Source organism: Acipenser ruthenus, chromosome 1 (assembly GCF_902713425.1).
Source record: "Acipenser ruthenus chromosome 1, fAciRut3.2 maternal haplotype, whole genome shotgun sequence".
Taxonomy (NCBI): domain Eukaryota; kingdom Metazoa; phylum Chordata; class Actinopteri; order Acipenseriformes; family Acipenseridae; genus Acipenser; species Acipenser ruthenus.
Window position 1 is genome coordinate 17,844,946 of NC_081189.1, and position 19,333 is coordinate 17,864,278.

The 19,333-nt window shown below is 38.3% G+C and overlaps 1 protein-coding gene across 2 annotated transcripts in view; it reads left to right on the forward strand.

Moving 5' to 3' along the window:
- LOC117408764 (interleukin-6 receptor subunit beta-like) overlaps positions 1-18,616 on the forward strand; it is a 34,579-nt gene extending 15,963 nt beyond the window's left edge. For both annotated transcript variants that reach the window (XM_059012770.1, XM_059012772.1), the window contains 15 exons: positions 1,866-1,946; positions 2,546-2,851; positions 3,355-3,490; positions 7,629-7,786; positions 8,143-8,297; positions 8,534-8,693; positions 8,936-9,018; positions 9,494-9,710; positions 10,568-10,759; positions 11,115-11,216; positions 13,312-13,458; positions 13,864-14,004; positions 14,661-14,757; positions 15,297-15,378; positions 15,874-18,616. In XM_059012770.1, coding sequence (XP_058868753.1) covers positions 1,880-1,946; positions 2,546-2,851; positions 3,355-3,490; positions 7,629-7,786; positions 8,143-8,297; positions 8,534-8,693; positions 8,936-9,018; positions 9,494-9,710; positions 10,568-10,759; positions 11,115-11,216; positions 13,312-13,458; positions 13,864-14,004; positions 14,661-14,757; positions 15,297-15,378; positions 15,874-16,542 — 2,712 coding nt within the window. In that variant the 5' untranslated portion in view covers positions 1,866-1,879 and the 3' untranslated portion in view covers positions 16,543-18,616. The remainder of the gene's footprint in view (positions 1-1,865; positions 1,947-2,545; positions 2,852-3,354; positions 3,491-7,628; positions 7,787-8,142; positions 8,298-8,533; positions 8,694-8,935; positions 9,019-9,493; positions 9,711-10,567; positions 10,760-11,114; positions 11,217-13,311; positions 13,459-13,863; positions 14,005-14,660; positions 14,758-15,296; positions 15,379-15,873) is intronic.
- Positions 18,617-19,333: the final 717 nt, after the last annotated feature.

Here is a 19,333-nt window from a genome sequence, read left to right on the forward strand (position 1 = left end):
GACAGCAGCATATCAGGTTGGCTCTTCATCAAAACCATGTTATTGAACAGGTCTTAGAGTCAGGGAGAAGCCAAAAACAAACAAAAAAAACTTTTAAAAAGTAATGTATCAAGATTCTACAGGAAAGGGGTCTTATCAACTTCAAAGCTCCTTTTTTACACACTATACATTATATACTTCTGGTGTGTTATTGTATTTCAAATATTGACTTTTTCTTCTGCTGACATGCAAAATGGTTGGTTTAAAAAAACAAACTGGAAATTTATTACATAAGTTTATACTCATTGGTAAGAACAGACATTTTTTGTAAATGAGTAACAGATACCCTTTATTGAAGTCACACTCTACAGCTGGACAGAAAGCCATTCCATAGTTTTACTGTAAACCCAGATTTGGACCCATAAGTTGCGTAAGTTTAAATTGTTACAATTACACATTTGTATAATTAGACAAAGCTGCACAAAGCTAAATCTGGAAACCCACAAGTGAAAGGCCATGGTGACAGGAAGCAGTTTCCTTTCTTTAATCTTATGCGATAGTAAATGGAACACTGCTCCCCCTGCTGTGCCGTGGTATACATTGCTAATAAAAATGTAAATGTAAATTAGAGTTTCTATGTATCTGCTAATTTTTTTTGTTATTTTACATCAGTTTATTTATAACAAGTTGTTGCTGCTGAGTTTTAAACTTTTTTGCAACATTTATGTTTCAGACTAAAAATGTAAAAAATTATTCACACTGTAGGCATACAAGTGTAGAATCTGTTTGACCGCATTGATATTTTTAAAAATGGTTCAAAAGCTTCAGCAAAATTCTAAAAGTTTTTGTGTTTTAACTCTATTAACACCTGGAGTTGCTGCAGTTGTGATTGGTGGGTCATTCCTCTGAGAAACACAAGGGTCATTCCAGCAGAAGTGGATACCAAGGGGGTCACTCGGCCACTTGCATCAAATAAATACAAACATTTTTTTTGTATTGGAAAGCCCTTGAGACGTGCATTATAGTTAGGGTTTCTGTTTTTCGTTTTTTGATTTCATTTTCCGTGCTTATTTTTAGCTATTCAAGTTTTATGCAAGTCAGTTTTTTGCAGGGCTTTTGCTTTTTATATACTATATGAAATTATTGTTTTCGGTTACTTTCCAAAATGCCTGGGCTGTTTTTTTCTGTCACAATATGTATAGTAACTCGACAGTACTTGCACACTTCAGTTGTACCTTCTTTCCTTTTGCTGTCTTCAACAACGAAATCCTTATGGTCACGGGCACATTGTTCTGGGGTTTTTCTGTGTCTTGGGATTTTTTTTACATTTTGCTACAATATGCTATTCTGTTTTGAATTCTCGCTAACTGTAATATAGTTCAAGCTCACCATGTGAGTTACACAGCTCTCCTTTTGTACATAACACCTGTCCTGGCAGCATGTTCTCAATCACTTGTGGTTTATGCATCATCACCATAAAATGCTTAGTATCAGGTTTTTTGGTTTAAAATGTAATCCTGTATGACATGATTTTTATATATATATGTTTTCTTGAGGGCGTTTTTACCAGCAAAACACAACCAACCATTTCTTGTGGTTTTCTGTAGAACTGCTTTTGTATGTAAACTTGCAGTTGAGTGATGAATTTGCAGCGCCCATCCTGTGCTGTACATTGTATATGTTGTAACCAAGCCAAGCTAGTGAATACAGCCATTTTATAATGTGTGGTATTCATCCTAAAGTCTTGTCAAGCCATTCTAATGTAAAGTAACATTTACATATTAAAATGATGTAGCAGGAAAGGGATAACTTTGGATTTTCCAGTCATTTTAATTTTTAAATGATGTTACATTTATTTTTAAATTGTATATATTTTTTTCCTCCAGAGAAATCAAGAAAGATGCACGTTTCTCAGAACCTGTTGGTGCTGGTCCTCTGTGCTCAACTCAATGTGTTGTGTGTGATGGGTAAGTCATAAGCTACGTATTTCCTGATGTTAAAAAAAAAAAAACACCCACTAGATAGGTTATTCATTTGACCCCAGTTTAATTACCACAGTGTATCTAAACTGTAGGGATTATGTGGGTTTATATATATTTCTAAATTTATATGTCAGTAATATTTTCTTTTAATTTATGGTATTAAAGTTAGAGACTTGCATTCAAAACCTTGTTACAATGAACTGCCACTGTTGCTGTCAACAGGAAAGAACGTGGACGCTTGTAGTGTTGTTTCCTCTATTAGAGGTTCTCGGCCAGAGAGAATGTTCTCCGTCCATATTCCAGACTCGTACTGTCAGAATCCCAGTTCAAATCATGTTGAATTGATTTGCTGTCGAATCACATTCAGCTCCATCCTAGTGGCATATAGAAACAAGGCATTAGGGTAAATATGTGAATAGTTTTTGGTAGCATTGTGTTGTAAATATTCTGAGGTACAATTCACGTTCACCAATCAGTGTTTTGTAATAATTGATTGAAGCTTAATGAAGGTATTCTTTCCCATTCCGTCAGTGTATTTTTATTTTTTTAAATACACATTAACGCCAGTAAACTGTGTCTTGCAGGTGGGCTTGATCTCCAGTGTGGTGTAATTGAACCCGTTCCTTCAGCAGTGGAACTTCACACCGAGTTCACGGCTACCTGTGTTCTGTTTGAGTCCTGTATTCGTCAACATGTGGCTAATGCTGACGACATGTACTGGAAATTTCAACAGCACAAAGTTCCAAAGGAGCAGTACACAAAGATAAACGATACAGCTATCCGCATCACTGTCAACATCACCGATGAATTAAACAGCCCCTTAACTTGTAATGTCATGTTACATGGACAAGTGGAACACAATATCTACGGAATTTTTTTAAACAAAGGATGTAAGTATTTATCTCTATCGTATCAGCAAACAAATCTGATTCTAAAATGTATACACTTTAATAAATGTAATATTAGCAAATACCTTCTGCTATATGATGGATGTTTAGCTTTTCATAATTTTTGTGAAGTACTGTAGCTGGTGGTATGCATATTTTATTTTTATTTTTGTCTTTTTTTATTTGGATCATATGACAGAAGATTCTGCTGACTGACTCGGAAAGCACACTTAAATCCAGATATGAACTACCATTAAGTCCTGTTTCTTTTCTCAAGTGAACTACGCCGAATTATGTGTTCCAAGTCATGTTTGCAAGCAATGTTTATATGAAACACAAGCACACGCACACACACACACACGTTCTTCTCTTCAAGATAAGAGGAATAAATAGTAGAGATGTACAGAAATCCATGTGAATTAAAAATGTGTTGTCTGTTAAGGATTTCTTGTTTTTAATTACAAATCTTAATAGGTACAATATTTCTAATTATTTTCTTGTTTCAGTTCCCCCTGAAAAGCCTCAGAATCTGACATGCATTGTGCATCAGGCTGGTAAAAGCCTCTCTGATACTATGCTGTGTACCTGGAATCCTGGGAGAGAATCACACTTGGACACACGATATACACTCAAAGCACAGACGTATGTATTGTCTCGAGTCAAAGTGAAAGTACAGTATTGAAAACTAAAAAGATCAAAAAGTAAAACCATATGAATTTGGCTAGTGTGTTATGATTTCGAATTCATATATAATTAAGCGTTCCGTGAGGGGTGCTTAGGCCTATATGTAATTATCATTGCAATGTGGCTGTTACTTCAACTGCTAATATCTCATAAACCATTTCAGCTTCATACTTTCTATGGGTTATGGTGACACTATGCTCCCGGGGATTTTCGTTTTTGTTCACAAAAAAAAAAATCTGTTTTTAAATTTATTTTTTTATTTTTTTTAAGTTTGGAATCGCCAATCATTTTTTCTCATTTTCTCTCCAATTTGGAAAGCCCAATTCTTCTTCTTTTTTTTTTACATTTCAACCCGGCTCACTGCTGCCACCCCCACGCTGACTCGGGAGAGACGAAGACAGACATGTGCGTCCTCCAAAACGTGCGCCGTCAGCCGTCTGCTTCTTTTCACTCTGCAGGCCCGCCATCCAGCTTCCTCAGAGCTACAGCGTTGGAGGACCACGCAGCTCTGGGCAGCTTGCAGTCTCGCAGGGGTCGCTGGTGCACGGTGAGCCGAGGACACCCTGGCCGACCTAAGCCCTCCCCACCCGGGCGCTGCTCGGCTAATTGTCGCCGCCTCCTGGGTCGGCAGTGGAATAGCCTGGACCGGAACCGACGACCTCCAAGCTATAGGGCGTGTCTGCACTTCACGCAGAGTGCCTTTGCCGGATGCGCCACTTAGCAGCTGAATTATTTTTATTGATTACAAAAAGTACATAACTGACATAGAATGAGAAACTTTAACCCTTTGCGGTCCTATGTCGGACCTGGTCCACCATTGCAATTATTCCTATCAGGTCCATTGTCGGACCCTGTCCGACATCATCAAAAAAACGCAAAAAACTGGTTTCTAGTCGTTTTTTCTCCGGAAAAAGCCGAGAAAACCATTCAATGGCCGAGTGGGAGCGACAGGAGCCGAGACAAGTCGAAAAAAATAAATAAATAAAAAAGGGAGTATCTCATGAATAGTCATACTTGCCCCTGGCATCCCATATGGGCGGTCATAAGGAAACAAGCTGGCTGATACTGCATCAGCGCACAGAGAACATCACAGACATTTGCAGAGCTTTTTTGAGATGTTATAGAAATAAAATAATGACTTGGATCGCATTATTGAGGAGTTTGGTGATAAAACGAGTTATCAGGAGATGATTGATCGGTATGTACGACTATTGTTATTATTATTTATTTCTTACATAGGTGAAAGCTATAGCGAACGAAAGGGTGGGGCGGGGCTGGAGATGCCTAGTGAGTGCTTTGTTGATATGCAGGGCCTTTTAAACCCGTTTGACTGTGGGGAAAAAAAATACTTTTAAACAGCGTGTCTAAAATTAACTGCGCGTGTGAAAATAAATTGGACCTGACGTGCCTGACGCGCACTTAATAAATGGACTGCAAAGGGTTTAAAAAGGAAAATAACACAGGAAGTCTTTTTACTTTTGTTTTATAAGGGAGCTTTGTATAACTTGCCTTATACCACTTGTGTTAATTTCTGCAGGAAAATAGTACTTTGTATCAGGTTCCCAAACTTTTTTACCTGAGGCCCACCTGTTCATTTGCATTAGGCTCACTATTAGCAGATCTTAGGAAAAATGACAAATTTAAAAACAATTTTAAACAAAGACCTTAGTAGGCTAATTCAAAGATAAGGCTGATTCATAGATAACCTATTGTAGTGCGAATCATGTGTGACGTATGCAACCGTTGCCATCTTCACACAAACTGCAACCATGGCAACAGGCATGAGGAGGTAACCGCAGCCAGGCAAAGTGTGTGATCTTGGAGAACGCTCGTTTAGCTTCATGGCTTCGACTTTTTGGAACTCTCTCCCAGCTTTGGTGCGTGATGCTTCCACCGTCTCTCACTTTAAATCAACTCTCAAGACCCACCTGTTCTGTATTAGAAATGTAACTGGATTCATTAACCCTTTGCGGTCCATTGTCGGACTGGGTCTGACATTGCAATTATTCCTCACAGGTCCTTTGTCGGACTGGGTCCGACATCATTATAGCAACGCAATAAACGGGTGTCTAGTCGTTTTTTCTCCAGAAAAAGCCGAGAAAACCATTCAGTTGCCGAGTGGGAGCGAAAGGAGCCGAGACAAGTCGAAAAAGAAAAAAAAAGAAAACACGCACAGAAAACACGAACATTTGCAGAGCTTTTTTGAGATGTTATAGTAATAAAATAATGACTTGGATCGCATTATTGAGGAGTTTGGTGATAAAACGAGTGATCCGGAGATGATCGATCGGTATGTACGACTATTATTATTATTATTATTATTATTATTATTATTATTTATTTATTACATAGGTGAACGCTATAGCAAACGAAAGGGTGGGGCGGGGCTGGAGATGCCTAGTGAGTGCTTTGTTGATATGCAGGGCCATTTAAACCCGTTTGACTGTGGAAAAAAATACTTTTAAACAGCGCGTCTAAAATTAACGGCGCGTGTGAAAATTAATTATACCTGCCGTGCCTGACGCGCAATTAATAAATGGACCTCAAAGGGTTAATGAAACTGTGTGTCTTGAGAAACAGGGCAAACTGCTGTGTCTTGAAGGGGGCCTCTGGCTTGCAAAATATACTGAACTATGTGACCTACTGATTAGAGGACTGGCGCCTGAACTGGATTAGGCTGAGCGGACAGTTGAATTATGTACAGATAATTCACACGTGCAACAACAATCATTTTGATGGAAGGAAGACATAAACTAGCGATGTCCCAGTAGAAAAGGACATTAAAACATCAAAGGACTGTGAGTTTTAAAAAAGGCAAGATGCACAAATGATCTCATGAAAGTGGCTATTTAGCAGAGTGAAAAAGACTATAAATATCCAAGCAAAACTGGACATTTTGCACTCCACATTGAATGCTAAATAAGGTGCTGTCACTCTGCTATGCAAAGCTGCAACTCTGGGAATCTGAAAACGGAACCAAGAAGAGGAAGCAAGCTGCAAGCGTGACAACTAACACAAGCAAGGAGACTGAGGCCTGGCTGGATGACTGCTGTAAAACTTACAGCGACTGTTATCAGACAAACCAGTCTGGGTCTGTGTACACCAAATACCACAGTATCCAAAAGAAACTGTGCCCTTCTACCTGCGTAGCTAAAAGATTCAGCGAAGAGGACAGAGCGGACGGGCGCTGTTGTGGATCCTATACCGAGGACTGAAGACTTTGTTGCAGCGGTTTGTTGATTCTTGAAAGCTTTTTTGCAGAGTTTGATCCAATGTGGGATTGAAGACTTTGTTGCGGAGAGGAGAGTTTTTGTACTGGACACTTCAACAGATTGAGTTTCCAAACTAGCAGACCAAAAGTCTAAACTTCAAGGAACCGTTGAGTATAACTCCAGTTGCATTTTCCTTTCATGGAACTAAATTAATTAATTGTAACACATTCACATAGAATTGAACAGTTAATTATTTAGCTTGCACACTGCCTGTGAAATAACTTTTAGTGAAACTTGTTGAAGTAACTATAAGTAATCTACCTCATATTGTTATATGAAGAATTTCTTTAAAAGTACACTTGCCATATACTTACTCTGTATACCACTGATAAGCTTAATGTGATATATTCTGCATTGTTTCAGTCTGAGGCTGTGATTGTATGTGGGGGCGTGTGTGTGAGCGAGCTACTACGTGGCAGCTTGCTCGGGTGCTGTTTGTGTGTGAGGAGACAGGCGGTGTCATATTTCAATTGCCTGCTAGCCAGCATGAGTGTATTGAGAGCTTTTTGAATTGTGTTTGTGCTTAGACACTAAGATGTCTTTTCTGATTTCTGTTTATTGTTTGTGTACTTAATAAAATACTACTATTTATTAAACATTCCTTGTGTCTGCGCGTGAATGTGTGTTCATAGTAAATCCTCGATCTTTGTAACATGTCAATTAAATATTGTTAGTAAGAGAACTAATCAAGTTATCAATTATTGAATTGTTCCTACAGGGGGAGCACTGTAAGTTGTGAATCTCAATTGATAGACATGGGCACTTGTAATTTTAATAGTATTTAGTATATCTGATTCAAAGTCTTCTTCATCTTCCTTTTATAGGATTACTAATACTTATGAAAATATATCCAGAATTGACGAAGGCGAATTAAAAATGACAACCATGCCTGTTTTTGTCAACATGATGATCTGGGTTGAAGCAGAGAATCAACTTGGAAAAAGCACATCAAAACAAAGTTATTTGGATCCAGTAGACGTTGGTAAGTGTTCAGTGGAGGATACCTGTCACTGCCTCGTTCACTTGGCTCTTTTGTAAATATTAAATATGGCTGACCCATTGTTCCACCTAACCTGACATTTTTGTACTAACGTTGCAATGTTTTGACCTGATTCTTTCATACTTATTTTAAATACTGATAACTGCAAATAAAATGGCATACATACAAATCCTAGAATCCATATCATATGATGATTGCATGTTGCGATGAAGTAAATTATTATTATTATTATTATTATTATTATTATTATTATTATTATTATTATTATTATCCTTTTTTATTTTTTTTATTTGTATGTAGCATATTCATACATTTGTGTTTTGTATTTGTTTTTACAGTGAAACCGAGTCCTCCAGAGATTGAAAAGATTAGTTCTGAAAAGGAGTTTCCCAACTCGTTGGTGGTGTCCTGGAATCTCATTTTAAATCCGCTTCTCTTTAAACTGAAGTACAACATTCGTTACAGGAGCGCCAGCAGTTCAGACTGGACGGAGGTAAAACATTTTTGTCAAAAATATCTAAGCATTTGGGATGTTTATGTTGTGCAAAAGTAAAGATAAAAAAAAAAATCCAAAGTAGTTTAAACTGTGAGCAGTATGCTTGTTGCAGTGCATTGATTTATTTGTAAATATTATACCAGTTTTAATGCATTTTATAAGAAGTTTCAGTTATTGAAATAAAAAGGCATGTAATAGTTTCTAAAGTGATATTCACTAAACACTGTTTACAGGTTCCACTGAGTGAAACAGGAAGCAGCATTAAGTCATTTAGACTTCAAGACCTTAAGCCCTATACAGAGTACCGAGTTTCTGTCCGGTGCATCAAAGAAGATGGTTTTGGCTACTGGAGTGACTGGAGTAAAGAAATGAGTGCAACAACGCCCGAAGCCAGTAAGCAACTCTCCTTGTTCTTATTTTACATATTTTCCTTGATTTACTGTTTTTTTTGCTTTGTTTTAGCGTGTTCAACAAAAAAAAATATTATCTCCATTAATTGCTTGAAATTTGAACTTAAATTTGAAATCCATGAGAGAAATGTGCATGTCTTTAGTTGATTATTCAAAGAGGAATCCAGTGAAATGTATTAATTGTATTTACTTCAGTAATGTTTATATTTCTTTTTACTTTTTAAGAACCTTCTGGAAAACCAGATCTCTGGAGAGTTATTGGCCCTTCTGATTCTGACAAAAATCGACTTGTAACACTGATGTGGAAGGTAATCCATCATATGGTACTTTGTTTTTATTAAAACAAGGAGAAACCCCTTCATACTAAAGGGCTCAGATTTGCAACTCTGCTGCGCATTGTTATGAACTGTCCACATAACTTTAATGGGAGGAGGAAACCATTGTATAGGTGGCCAAGAGTAAATCCTGCCTACAATCTTATTAGTAGACAACCTTGACAATTCAATTCTAGTATTTCTACAGGTCAAAATGACTTCAGAAACCATAAAACTTTCTTTTTTTTTCCAACACGGTATTTCTTTTCGGTCCTTAAAGGGTTGTCTAACGATAGTAGGCACTCAGATAAACAATCGTTGAATACATTACTATTAGATTTACATTCAAATCTTCATCATTTCTTTAATTCTGATTCTGATCTGCATCTTGAAAGTTACCAATTAAAAAAAGTTTAATAAATGTGATCAATGCGATTTTAAATGAAGCATATTTTGTCTTTAATTACAGGAACCAGATCCCTCTGTTGCAAACGGAAAGATATTGGGATATGAAGTAGAGATTGAAGCGGGACGCTATCCTGCAGTAAAACGCTTCACAGTTAATGGAACAAGTGCAGACTACATGTTAACAGAAGGAAGAACCTATCGTATAACTGTCGCTGCCTTTAATTCAAAAGGACAATCTCCTCGTGCATTGTTGGTTATTCCGGCAGACAGTCAAAAGGGTATGTGTGAAGAGTTTGTTTTGTTTTTCAGAATGTACAGTAATCCATCGCATATCCGACTGCGGTGGGACCAGAGTCAGGGCGGATGTGTAAAAAGTCAGATAAATGAATCCTGTTTTAAATACCGTTATACACAGCTGTAACAATTACTATATTCACACAATTATTGTTTTGAGATTCAGCTTTTATTAGGGAGCTCCCCTAAATCCATTGTTTATAAAGATACAAGGTATTAATGCTTGTGACAGAGTAGCCATCTGCCGTGTGGATGCGTGCATTCGCTGCTGAGTGATAGGCAGGACATCGAGACGGAGGTGGAGGTTGATACGCCCCCCCGCTGGCAAATTTACATATCAACATATCAACACACTGAACAGCTCACGTGACACTACCAGCAATGGCAACGCATGGAGCACATACAACACAGTGTATGAAAACTTTGGTAGGATCTACAATATCTGAACTAATCTTCTCTGTTCAATAATAAACTAATGTTGCTGAAGAGGTTGAAATGTCCAGTAGAAATTAACCATTTCACTGCCATATTGTTTTAATCTCTGGACATGACTCCTTTGTCATTTTTTGCATTAGTTTTACAATTCACTTTGTATTGATTTCTTTTCCATTTCCTTTTCAGCAAGTTTCTACATGCTTTTGATCATTTATGCTATACTAACTATATGCACTCCCTCTTACATAAACATATAATAACTAGGAGATGCATATCCCTATTGATGGGGATATACCACAGTGGAGGCACTTTTTAGTGTTTGACCTATTCGCTATCTGGAGCTGCTTATCTAATTGTGGTGAAACTTTCTAAGCATTATTATATTTAACTCTCGCTGTTATTTCAGAGCGTCCTCCAGTGGAAGATTTGAAGGCATTTCCACAAGATGGCAAATTGCGGGTAGAGTGGAAGGCCACTCCTAATATAACGGAGTATGTTATTGAGTGGTGCGCAATGATGGAGGAAGGGGGAGGGTGTTCCACTGAATCCATTGAATGGCAGCGTGTGTCAGCATCTTCTATTAATACATTCCTAAAAGGTAAATAATCAACCACAAAAATGACTTTATGTTAGTAACAGACTTGTCATGGGAAGAAGATCAATGTAGTATTGCTTGATTTGAATCCTTTTAGTCTTTTTTGAGGTGGTTGGATTTAAATACTTAATCCTGTTATTGTATTAACTATAATTATTGAAAGAAAATACATTTTCAATGACCGTGAGAGCCTTTTGCATCATTTAATCATAATGTGGAACATTAGAAATATATTCTGTAACTTGGATATATAAAATGTTTTTGATGTTGTATACCATAAGTCTATAAGTTGGTAAGATAGGTTGCACTTAGTAAAGTTATTTTTCACTCAACATGCCATATGTGTGTTTTTCCTTAGGCGATATTAAACCTCTGAAGCGCTACAAAATCTTGGTGTTTCCGGTTTATTCTGGAACTCCTGGTGCTTGCCGTTCAGTTGAAGAATATCTGAAACAAGGATGTAAGTGTTCAAGTAGCCTGTACAGTATATTCCAGTATATTTGATATACAGTCCAAACTGTAACTTCTATTACTGGTTAGAAAATAGCTGGTGTATATTTTCCCTTAACTCTTAAATTGCATGTCCCTTTAACTCGAAGGAGCATTTTTATCCCAATTTAATAAGGGAAAATGAACAATCCTGGTTCATAAGGTCGCTGAATCCTGGTTGCAGCTTTCCTATATCTGTTTTCTTTTATGTTCTCTATTTTACACATGGATGCTGTCCAGACAGCAAGGCGTGTTTCTTTCAAAACTGCACATTTTGAGACCTATATAGTGAATCAAAGTAGAGTCCTGCACGGGTCCGATTTTTACAACTCGCTTCCGACCCAGACCCGCTACTACAGGACCCGACCCGAACCTGCAACCCACTGCAGCACCGTCTTCTTACTCCCGACCCGCTTTAATAAGATCTGTAACCTGACCCGAATCCCCAACCCGCTGCAGCACCGTCTTCTTACCCCCGACCCGACCCGCTTTAATAAGATCTGCAACCCGACCTGAACTTGCAACCCGCTGCAGCACTGTCTTCTTACAAGCAACCCGACCCAACCCACTTTAATAAGATCTGCAACCCGACCTGAACCTGCAGCCCGCTGCAGCACTGTCTTCTTACCCGCGACCCGACCCGCTTTAATAAGATCTGCAACCCGACCCAAACCCGCAAGTTTTTGTCCTTTACCTGTTGCTTGCATCAGCTGACTCTCACACTCTCACATTCACACACATATATCTACCATTCTCCACAGATTGAGTTTATACAATAGGCTATACAGCGTGGTAGCTTTCTCTAGTGGTCTGCATATATTTTAACATTGTAACATTAACTACGTCTACTTACTTTACTATAAAATACCTGTGTCTTACTTTCGTGCCACCAGTTGAAAGGAAGCTACACCTGTGCTTTCGCAGAGATGTACCAGACAAGTGGCAAAACAAACCGAGAACAGTGCTTAATCAGCTGACTCCTTCCTAATCGCCTCCTGCTTTATGCAGGAAATATCGGTACATTTACCACCTTTTTTTTTTTTTTTAATTTAGTAATCGGCAGTTATTTTATTAATTTCACCCAATTTGGCGTATCCAGTTATTTTTAGGCTCGGTTCACCGCTACCACCCCCGCGCTGATTCGGAAGTGGTGAAGACGAACACGCTGTCCTCCGAAGCGTGTGCCGTCAGCCGACCGTTTTTTTTCACACTGTGGACTCGCACCGTGCAGCCACCTTAGAGCTAGCGTTGGAGGACAACGCAGCTCTGGGCAGTTTACAGGCAAGCCCACAGGCGCCCGGCCAGACTACAGGGGTCGCTGGTGCGCAGTGAGCCGAGGACTGACCTAAGCCCTCCCCCCTCCCCCCAGGCAGTGCTTGGCCAATTGTGTGCCTCCCCCTGGGAGCTCCCGTCTGCGGTCGGCAATAGAATAGCCTGGACTCGAACCGGTGGCCTCCAGGCTATAGGGCGCATCCTGCACTCCACTCGGAGTGCCTTTATTATTATTATTATTTGTTTATTTAGCAGACACCTTTATCCAAGGTGACTTGCAGAGACTAGGGTGTGTGAACTATGCATCAGCTGCAGAGCCACTTACAATTACATCTCACCCGAAAAATGGAGCACAAGGAGGTTAAGTGACTTGCTCAGGGTCACACAATGAGTTAGTGGCTGAGGTGGGATTTGACCCGGGGACCTCCTGGTTACAAGTCCTTTTCTTTAACCACTGGACCACACAGCCTCATTTACCAGATGCACCACTCGGGAGCCCCACATTTACCTTCTAATACGTTATTTGGGAATGGGTTACAGACGAGTACGCTGACAGGACAGAAAACATTTTTGGTGATTCAAATTAAAAAATCTGAGTATTTACATTTTTTTGACCCGCACCCGAACCTGCAAACCACGAAAAAGTTCACATTCCGACCCAAACCCGACCCGATGCAGGACTCTAAATCAAAGTGCACAACATGTAAGATTTATGAGGCTACAACCACTTTGTCTTGCTGTTTGTTTGCTTGTTTTATTTATTTTTTCTTACAAATTTTTTTTTTTTGTTTTAGGTCCTACAATTGGTCCTACTGTTCGAACAAGAAAAAAAGAAAGAAATGGAGCTTTGTTAGAATGGAATTTGATTCCATTTATGTCTCGAAATGGATTCATAAGAAATTACACAATATTTTACCAGGCTGAAGGTGGGGTTGAAGAATGTAAGTAAGGAGATGGCTCCTTTTTTACTTTTTAAATTATTTTTATTTTGTGGGGCTGCGATGCAGGGCTATCAGAAGATTGAAAATGAATCACTGGTTGCTACCAGGTAATGGGTTATTAAAGTGCTCGGCTGATCTTGGGGAAATATTTTAGAATTTAAGCGGCATCCTTTGCTTGATCTGCAATTACAGATTAATATCTCGTGTTAATGCAATATTCAATAATAACTTGTTATTATTTGTTATTATTACAAGGATGGCTATTGTTAGCTATTAATGCATGCAAGTGAAAATATCACAGTTTCAGCTACATTTCCTCATGCTAGCCCTGTAGATAGTAACTGCTCTTTTAAAATGTATGTAATTCATCATTTTATTTTCTTTCTTTCTTTCTTTTTCTTTTAGCAATAACAGTTGATTACGCAAACCGTCAATATACTTTAACTTCACTCAGCACTAACACTATGTATGCTGTGCACGTAAGTGCAAATACTGACGCAGGGAGCAAAAACGGATCTGAATTTACATTTACAACACTGAAGTTCGGTAAGTGATTCTACACAGTGTATTAATCAATGACTACAAAACAAACAAACATACAAAAAACCCCTCTTCAAATTCATCTGAAGCGAAGTTCCTGTTCCTTTACCCGGAGCATTTACAACGGGAAAAATCTGTTTCATCACAAGGGTGTTCCCTTAGGAGAAGTGTTCCCTTGGGTGGTGTTCCTATAGGCAGAGACTACTGTATTATCAAATCAAACTAAGTGCGTGTTCTAATTCAGTGTTTCAAACGCTAGTGTGTCTACCATTGGTTTGACAGCTTTAATCTAATTGTTTTGGCAGGGCCAGGCGATTTTCAGGGGCAGTCTATTAAGACAGGGCTGCAGCTATCAGTAACTTGAACAGACAGTACTGAAAATGAACGATTAAGTGGGTTGTTACAGATTATTTTCCCTCCAAACGGTTAGCTGCCATTCAGTGTCAATGTATCTGATCTATTGGGGCACCATATCATATTAACAGTGGAGGTGAGGAAGGGGTTGGGGGTTTGTTATGGCTACCACGATAAAGCAGATACATCTATTTGTATAGTAATGCAGTCTACAGCAGGCTGTTTGCCTGTTAAAGTTTATGGAATCACAGAACCCCCTTTAATGTCAGACCAAATATTGACTGATTTTTTTAATTTTTATTTTTTAGCACCCGGAGAAATTGAAGCTATCGTCGTGCCAGTTTGCTTGGGCTTCCTGTTCACCGCTGTGGTGACACTGCTATTGTGCTTTAACAAGCGTGACCTGTGAGTCCAGACATTGCAGTCCTATGTGTCTTGAAGAACGTGGTGTGTTTTTGTATCCCTGTGAAGACGCTACAGTCTGCGCATTGGGTGTTGTGTACAAGAGCCCTTTCCAGCCTGTAGTGGTAGTCCTATGATCACCTTGCCTATTTTGGTTTTATTAAGTTTCATTGCTTAATTTCACAGCAGCATCACAAAGTAATTAACTGAAATGTACATTAGCACCCTGTACATCAAGTACCAGTATTGTATACAGTAGTTTCACACCAGTAGGTTGTAATTTGTAATTTGCAGGTTCCTTGGTATTCAGCATATACTGTATGGACACTTCTTGTGTTAACCCAAGTGGCATCAAAACATATCTAAATTCACCTCATCCATAACTTTCAAATGTGATTCTTTTTTTCAATGTCTATTTTTACATTCCCATTTATGTGTTTTATTTTGAAGCCATTAAAATAAAGAACATTTTCTGACTAATGAGTTGATATAGTTGATTTAATCTAAAACATGTTTTTTTTTCTCCCCTTCCTTTCTTTTAGGATTAAGAAACACATTTGGCCACAGGTGCCTGATCCTGGGAACAGTCGTATTGCAAACTGGTCACCTGATAGTCCAGTTCGGGTAAAGAATCCTTTTTATATGTTGTTATCCACAGTCAGTTTGAGTAAGTAAAAAAAATTGAATAAAGGGTGTATGTCATGTTATTTAAACACATAGTATTTTCCAAGAGAGTCCTATTTTCCATTCTTACCATACTGTACGTCCCCTGGGTCACACCCTCAGTAAGGACCCTGTTTTGCAAAGCTCTAGTGCAGTTGCATGTCATGTTTGCACCAGATTACTGGTGTTGCGTAGATGAGAATTACTCAGTGGGTTAATGAATGGATCAGTAAGGATCTGCTCTATCGCCTATCACGACATGGTCCCATCATTTGAACTTGAGTGGTCCTGTTCATTTACACCTGCAAAATGCAGGTCTAATCTGATACATAGTTTAGTAAGGGAAAGACAGCTGAATAGGATTAATTGTGTTACGACTTTTATTTTTATTTGTATTTTTTTGTCCAACCGATGTAAAACATTGTATAAATGTAGAAACTTTTTTTTTTCTTTCAGCATAACTTTAGTCCAAAAGAACAAGTTTGCCCAGAAGGTATCATTACTGACTTCAGTGTAATAAATATAGAAAATGACAACATTGACGATTACAACAAGGCATCAGATTCCCTGAAGAAGGGAAAGTACACATCGGAGGAGCACAGCAGTGGGATCGGAGGCTCTTCGTGCATGTCATCACCCCGACAGAGTGTCTCGGACAGCGACGAGGCTGATTCAGCACAAACCACTTCCAGTACGGTGCAGTATTCCTCAGTGGTGGCGACCAGCTACAGGGGACAGTTACCATCGGCACCCGTGTTCACAAGATCAGAGTCGACCCAGCCGCTGCTCGACTGCGAGGAAAGGCCGGAAGATCAGCACCTGTATGGAAACTTAAACGGTTTCAATAGAGAAGGACAGCTGCAAAACAGCGAGCAAGGGGTGAGGCATCCTAGCGGACTGTACTTCAAAAGACCCAGAATGATAAATGAAGATGCAGACCCGAGCTGTGATTCTTTGGGGTTTTGCCCAGCCGACGAGGTAACTCTGCAGGACTCTGCTGCCACAGGTACTTCACAGCCTGACCGTGAAAGACAAACTGTCCCCAGGAATGGTATTAATGCCAGCCTGGAAAGAAACGAGACAAAAAGCTACGTGCCACAGCAGAATGGTTACAGGGCACAGTGAAGAGAAGGCCTGTGTTTCTTTTATCAAGTCCGGAGTGCCTCTGTTTAAGAAACAACACACACAGAAAAAAAGCTAAATGAACCCTTGATGTGGCAGGGGGCTTTGCATATAAACCAATAGGACTGTACTGGTGCATTGAGGGAGACAGAATTTGACATCAGGGTCTATTCAATTGATCTAAACAAGGGGTGGTCCTAATAAGGCTACTTTTTACATTATGTTACATAAACATAGTAAAGTCTGCACAACTTTTTCGTTCCTGGTTATCCAGCATTTTCCAACAGTATATTTTTAGCATAAAGTTGAGCTTATTAAGAAAAACTGAGTAGGTGGGGAAAGCTATATAAATCTTCACTGGATCACACTGACAGGAAAAAAATGTGGAATTTTGTTCTAACAGTGAACATTTAAGTGTTTTATGGGTAGCCTGTAATAGGAGTGAACTGATTGTATTGTAAGCTATTTTGATCAGCCTCAGAATATTGACCGGTTTTATGTTGTTTTCTTTATGTAAAGTTTCAAATTTTAATGTAAAATGCTTCACTGACAGCTTTTAGGCGTTGCGCCAACACTAATCTTACCAGGGGTGGCTGGTGACCTCAGAGTCAGTACAGTACTACAGTACTTTTTTTTTTTTTGTTTGCCTTACCCACAGCATTCTAAGGTCATCAATAATCTCTTTTAAAGGGATAACATTTACAATAATATTGAACATTTAAACAGTTTTTTTTGTATTCAGTATTTTTTGCATTAGAAAAATTGGGATTTAAAACATGATTTCTCACATGATTTTTAGCTTTAACATCACAAATTAACATTGACAGTGAATTAAAGCAAAAACAGGTTCATCAATAACAGTGAGGGCATTGTCAGAATTTTGTGATTTCAGTTTTTACCATTTTAAATGTAATTAGGTTTGATTTAAATTAACTTATGTACACCGCAAAGTGTAAATCTAGTACAGGCTTCTATTTTTTCCATTCGGTTTGAGTTCGTGTGTTGGAGTAAGAGTCATTTTTTATTGAATTGTATTGAAAAAATAGTATTTATGACTTTAAAAATGGGTTGTATAATTAAAAAAAAAAAAACTTGTTTTTCTTTTTCCACTCCAACAAAACAAATCATTGTATATTGTTTTTCTTTATTAGTCATCAGTCATTACAGTAAAACAAAAAAAATACCTACAACAACAGGGAACAAACTGACTTTTTAGTTGTAAAAGTCATTTTTGACATTCTGAAAGGCTGTTACTGTTATACTCTAGTATGGGAGACAATTAAAGTTTCACATTTTCCCTTCAAATATGTAATCTCAAACATAATGCTCTTCTGCCAGATGAAATGACCTGTTCTTATTAGCAATTTCAATTTTTGGTTATGGCTTCCCTTCAGATTTTATCTTGTTTTTCGGTATCTAGCGTGGCAAATGGGAGACTTAATCAGCTGATCAACTGCGTTATCCTGCATTTGACATTTGACCCCTTCACAAAACAAGCACCAAAATAAAACAATAACAACATATTGTGTGTTTCTTACCACTGATGCGATGCAAAACAAAACAAAGCAATTTCAATCCTCACTCCTACATTAACTGCACATGATACAACTGCTTACAGCAGCACTTTAGAAGGGGGCAGGAGGATGTGGGTCGCTCCTCCAATTAAAACTCATGCTCAGATCATGTGATCTGCCACTGCTAGTACTGTGTTTAATGGGAGACGGGAGGCTTGCCTCCCTTTGTAAAACAAAACAAAAATAAAACCCCTCCAAGACCTAAACACCATCTGCCACTGCTAGTACTGTAAGCACATGTCTCTCAGCAGCCAGCCTCCACTGAACCTTACTGCTTTAAACCAAAAACCTGTAATATTATAAGTCATCTTTTATTTACAAGTAATCTTTCATTTTCACAAAGCTCCTGTCTTGCCAAGGCATATTAAACAATACACAGATAGTGCATGTTCATAGTAATGTAAATAGAACTTATTTTTTTTGTTTTACACAATTATTTTAACCGAAAACCTGTTTTAACAAAAAATGTACTCAAGAAATAAATACTGTAAAATAACCAATGATATCAGTTATATCCAGTATTTGTCTTTTAATAATTGTATCAACATTGTTAGTTTTAAAAAAAAAATGTTATGCCCAGCAACAGCAAAACAGTGGAAAGAACTGGTCTGTAAATTGCCATGGTGATCTACTTATTAAAGCATCTGGGCTTGCAATGGGTTGGCTTACGGCTGTTTCTTTACCAAACAGTCGTCTGGTCCAAGAAACTACAGTACTCAACATAATGTGAATGTCAGTCATGGAATACTTCTATCTTCTAGACAATGTCTGTTGGGGCAATTTAAAAATATGGTAAAAACTGTACAGAATAAATCAATGGAGGTTATGATGATTGATGTTAAGAATTTAGAGAATACCACTTTCACTCATCCTCTGGGTAAAGGATATGAGTATTAAGGAAAGGCTGAGGAAACCGAACCTATTTAGCATCAAAGAAAGTGTGTGTAATGATGCTGTTGCTGCTGATTGGTTGGGATTATTCAAAATCTGTCTGGATGCAGTACTGACAGCCAGTGGATGAGCATCATCAGGCAGAATGGCCTCCTCTCATTTTTAACTTGTCCTTGCTGCTTAAAAGGTGCCATTTATTATAATCTGTATGATAAAGTACTGTAACATATTAAACACAGTGTCAGACACCAAAAATAGAATGAATCTCCATTGCATATTTGTAAGAATTCACCAGGGAATATCGTGATGTATGTAACATTAAATCAAGA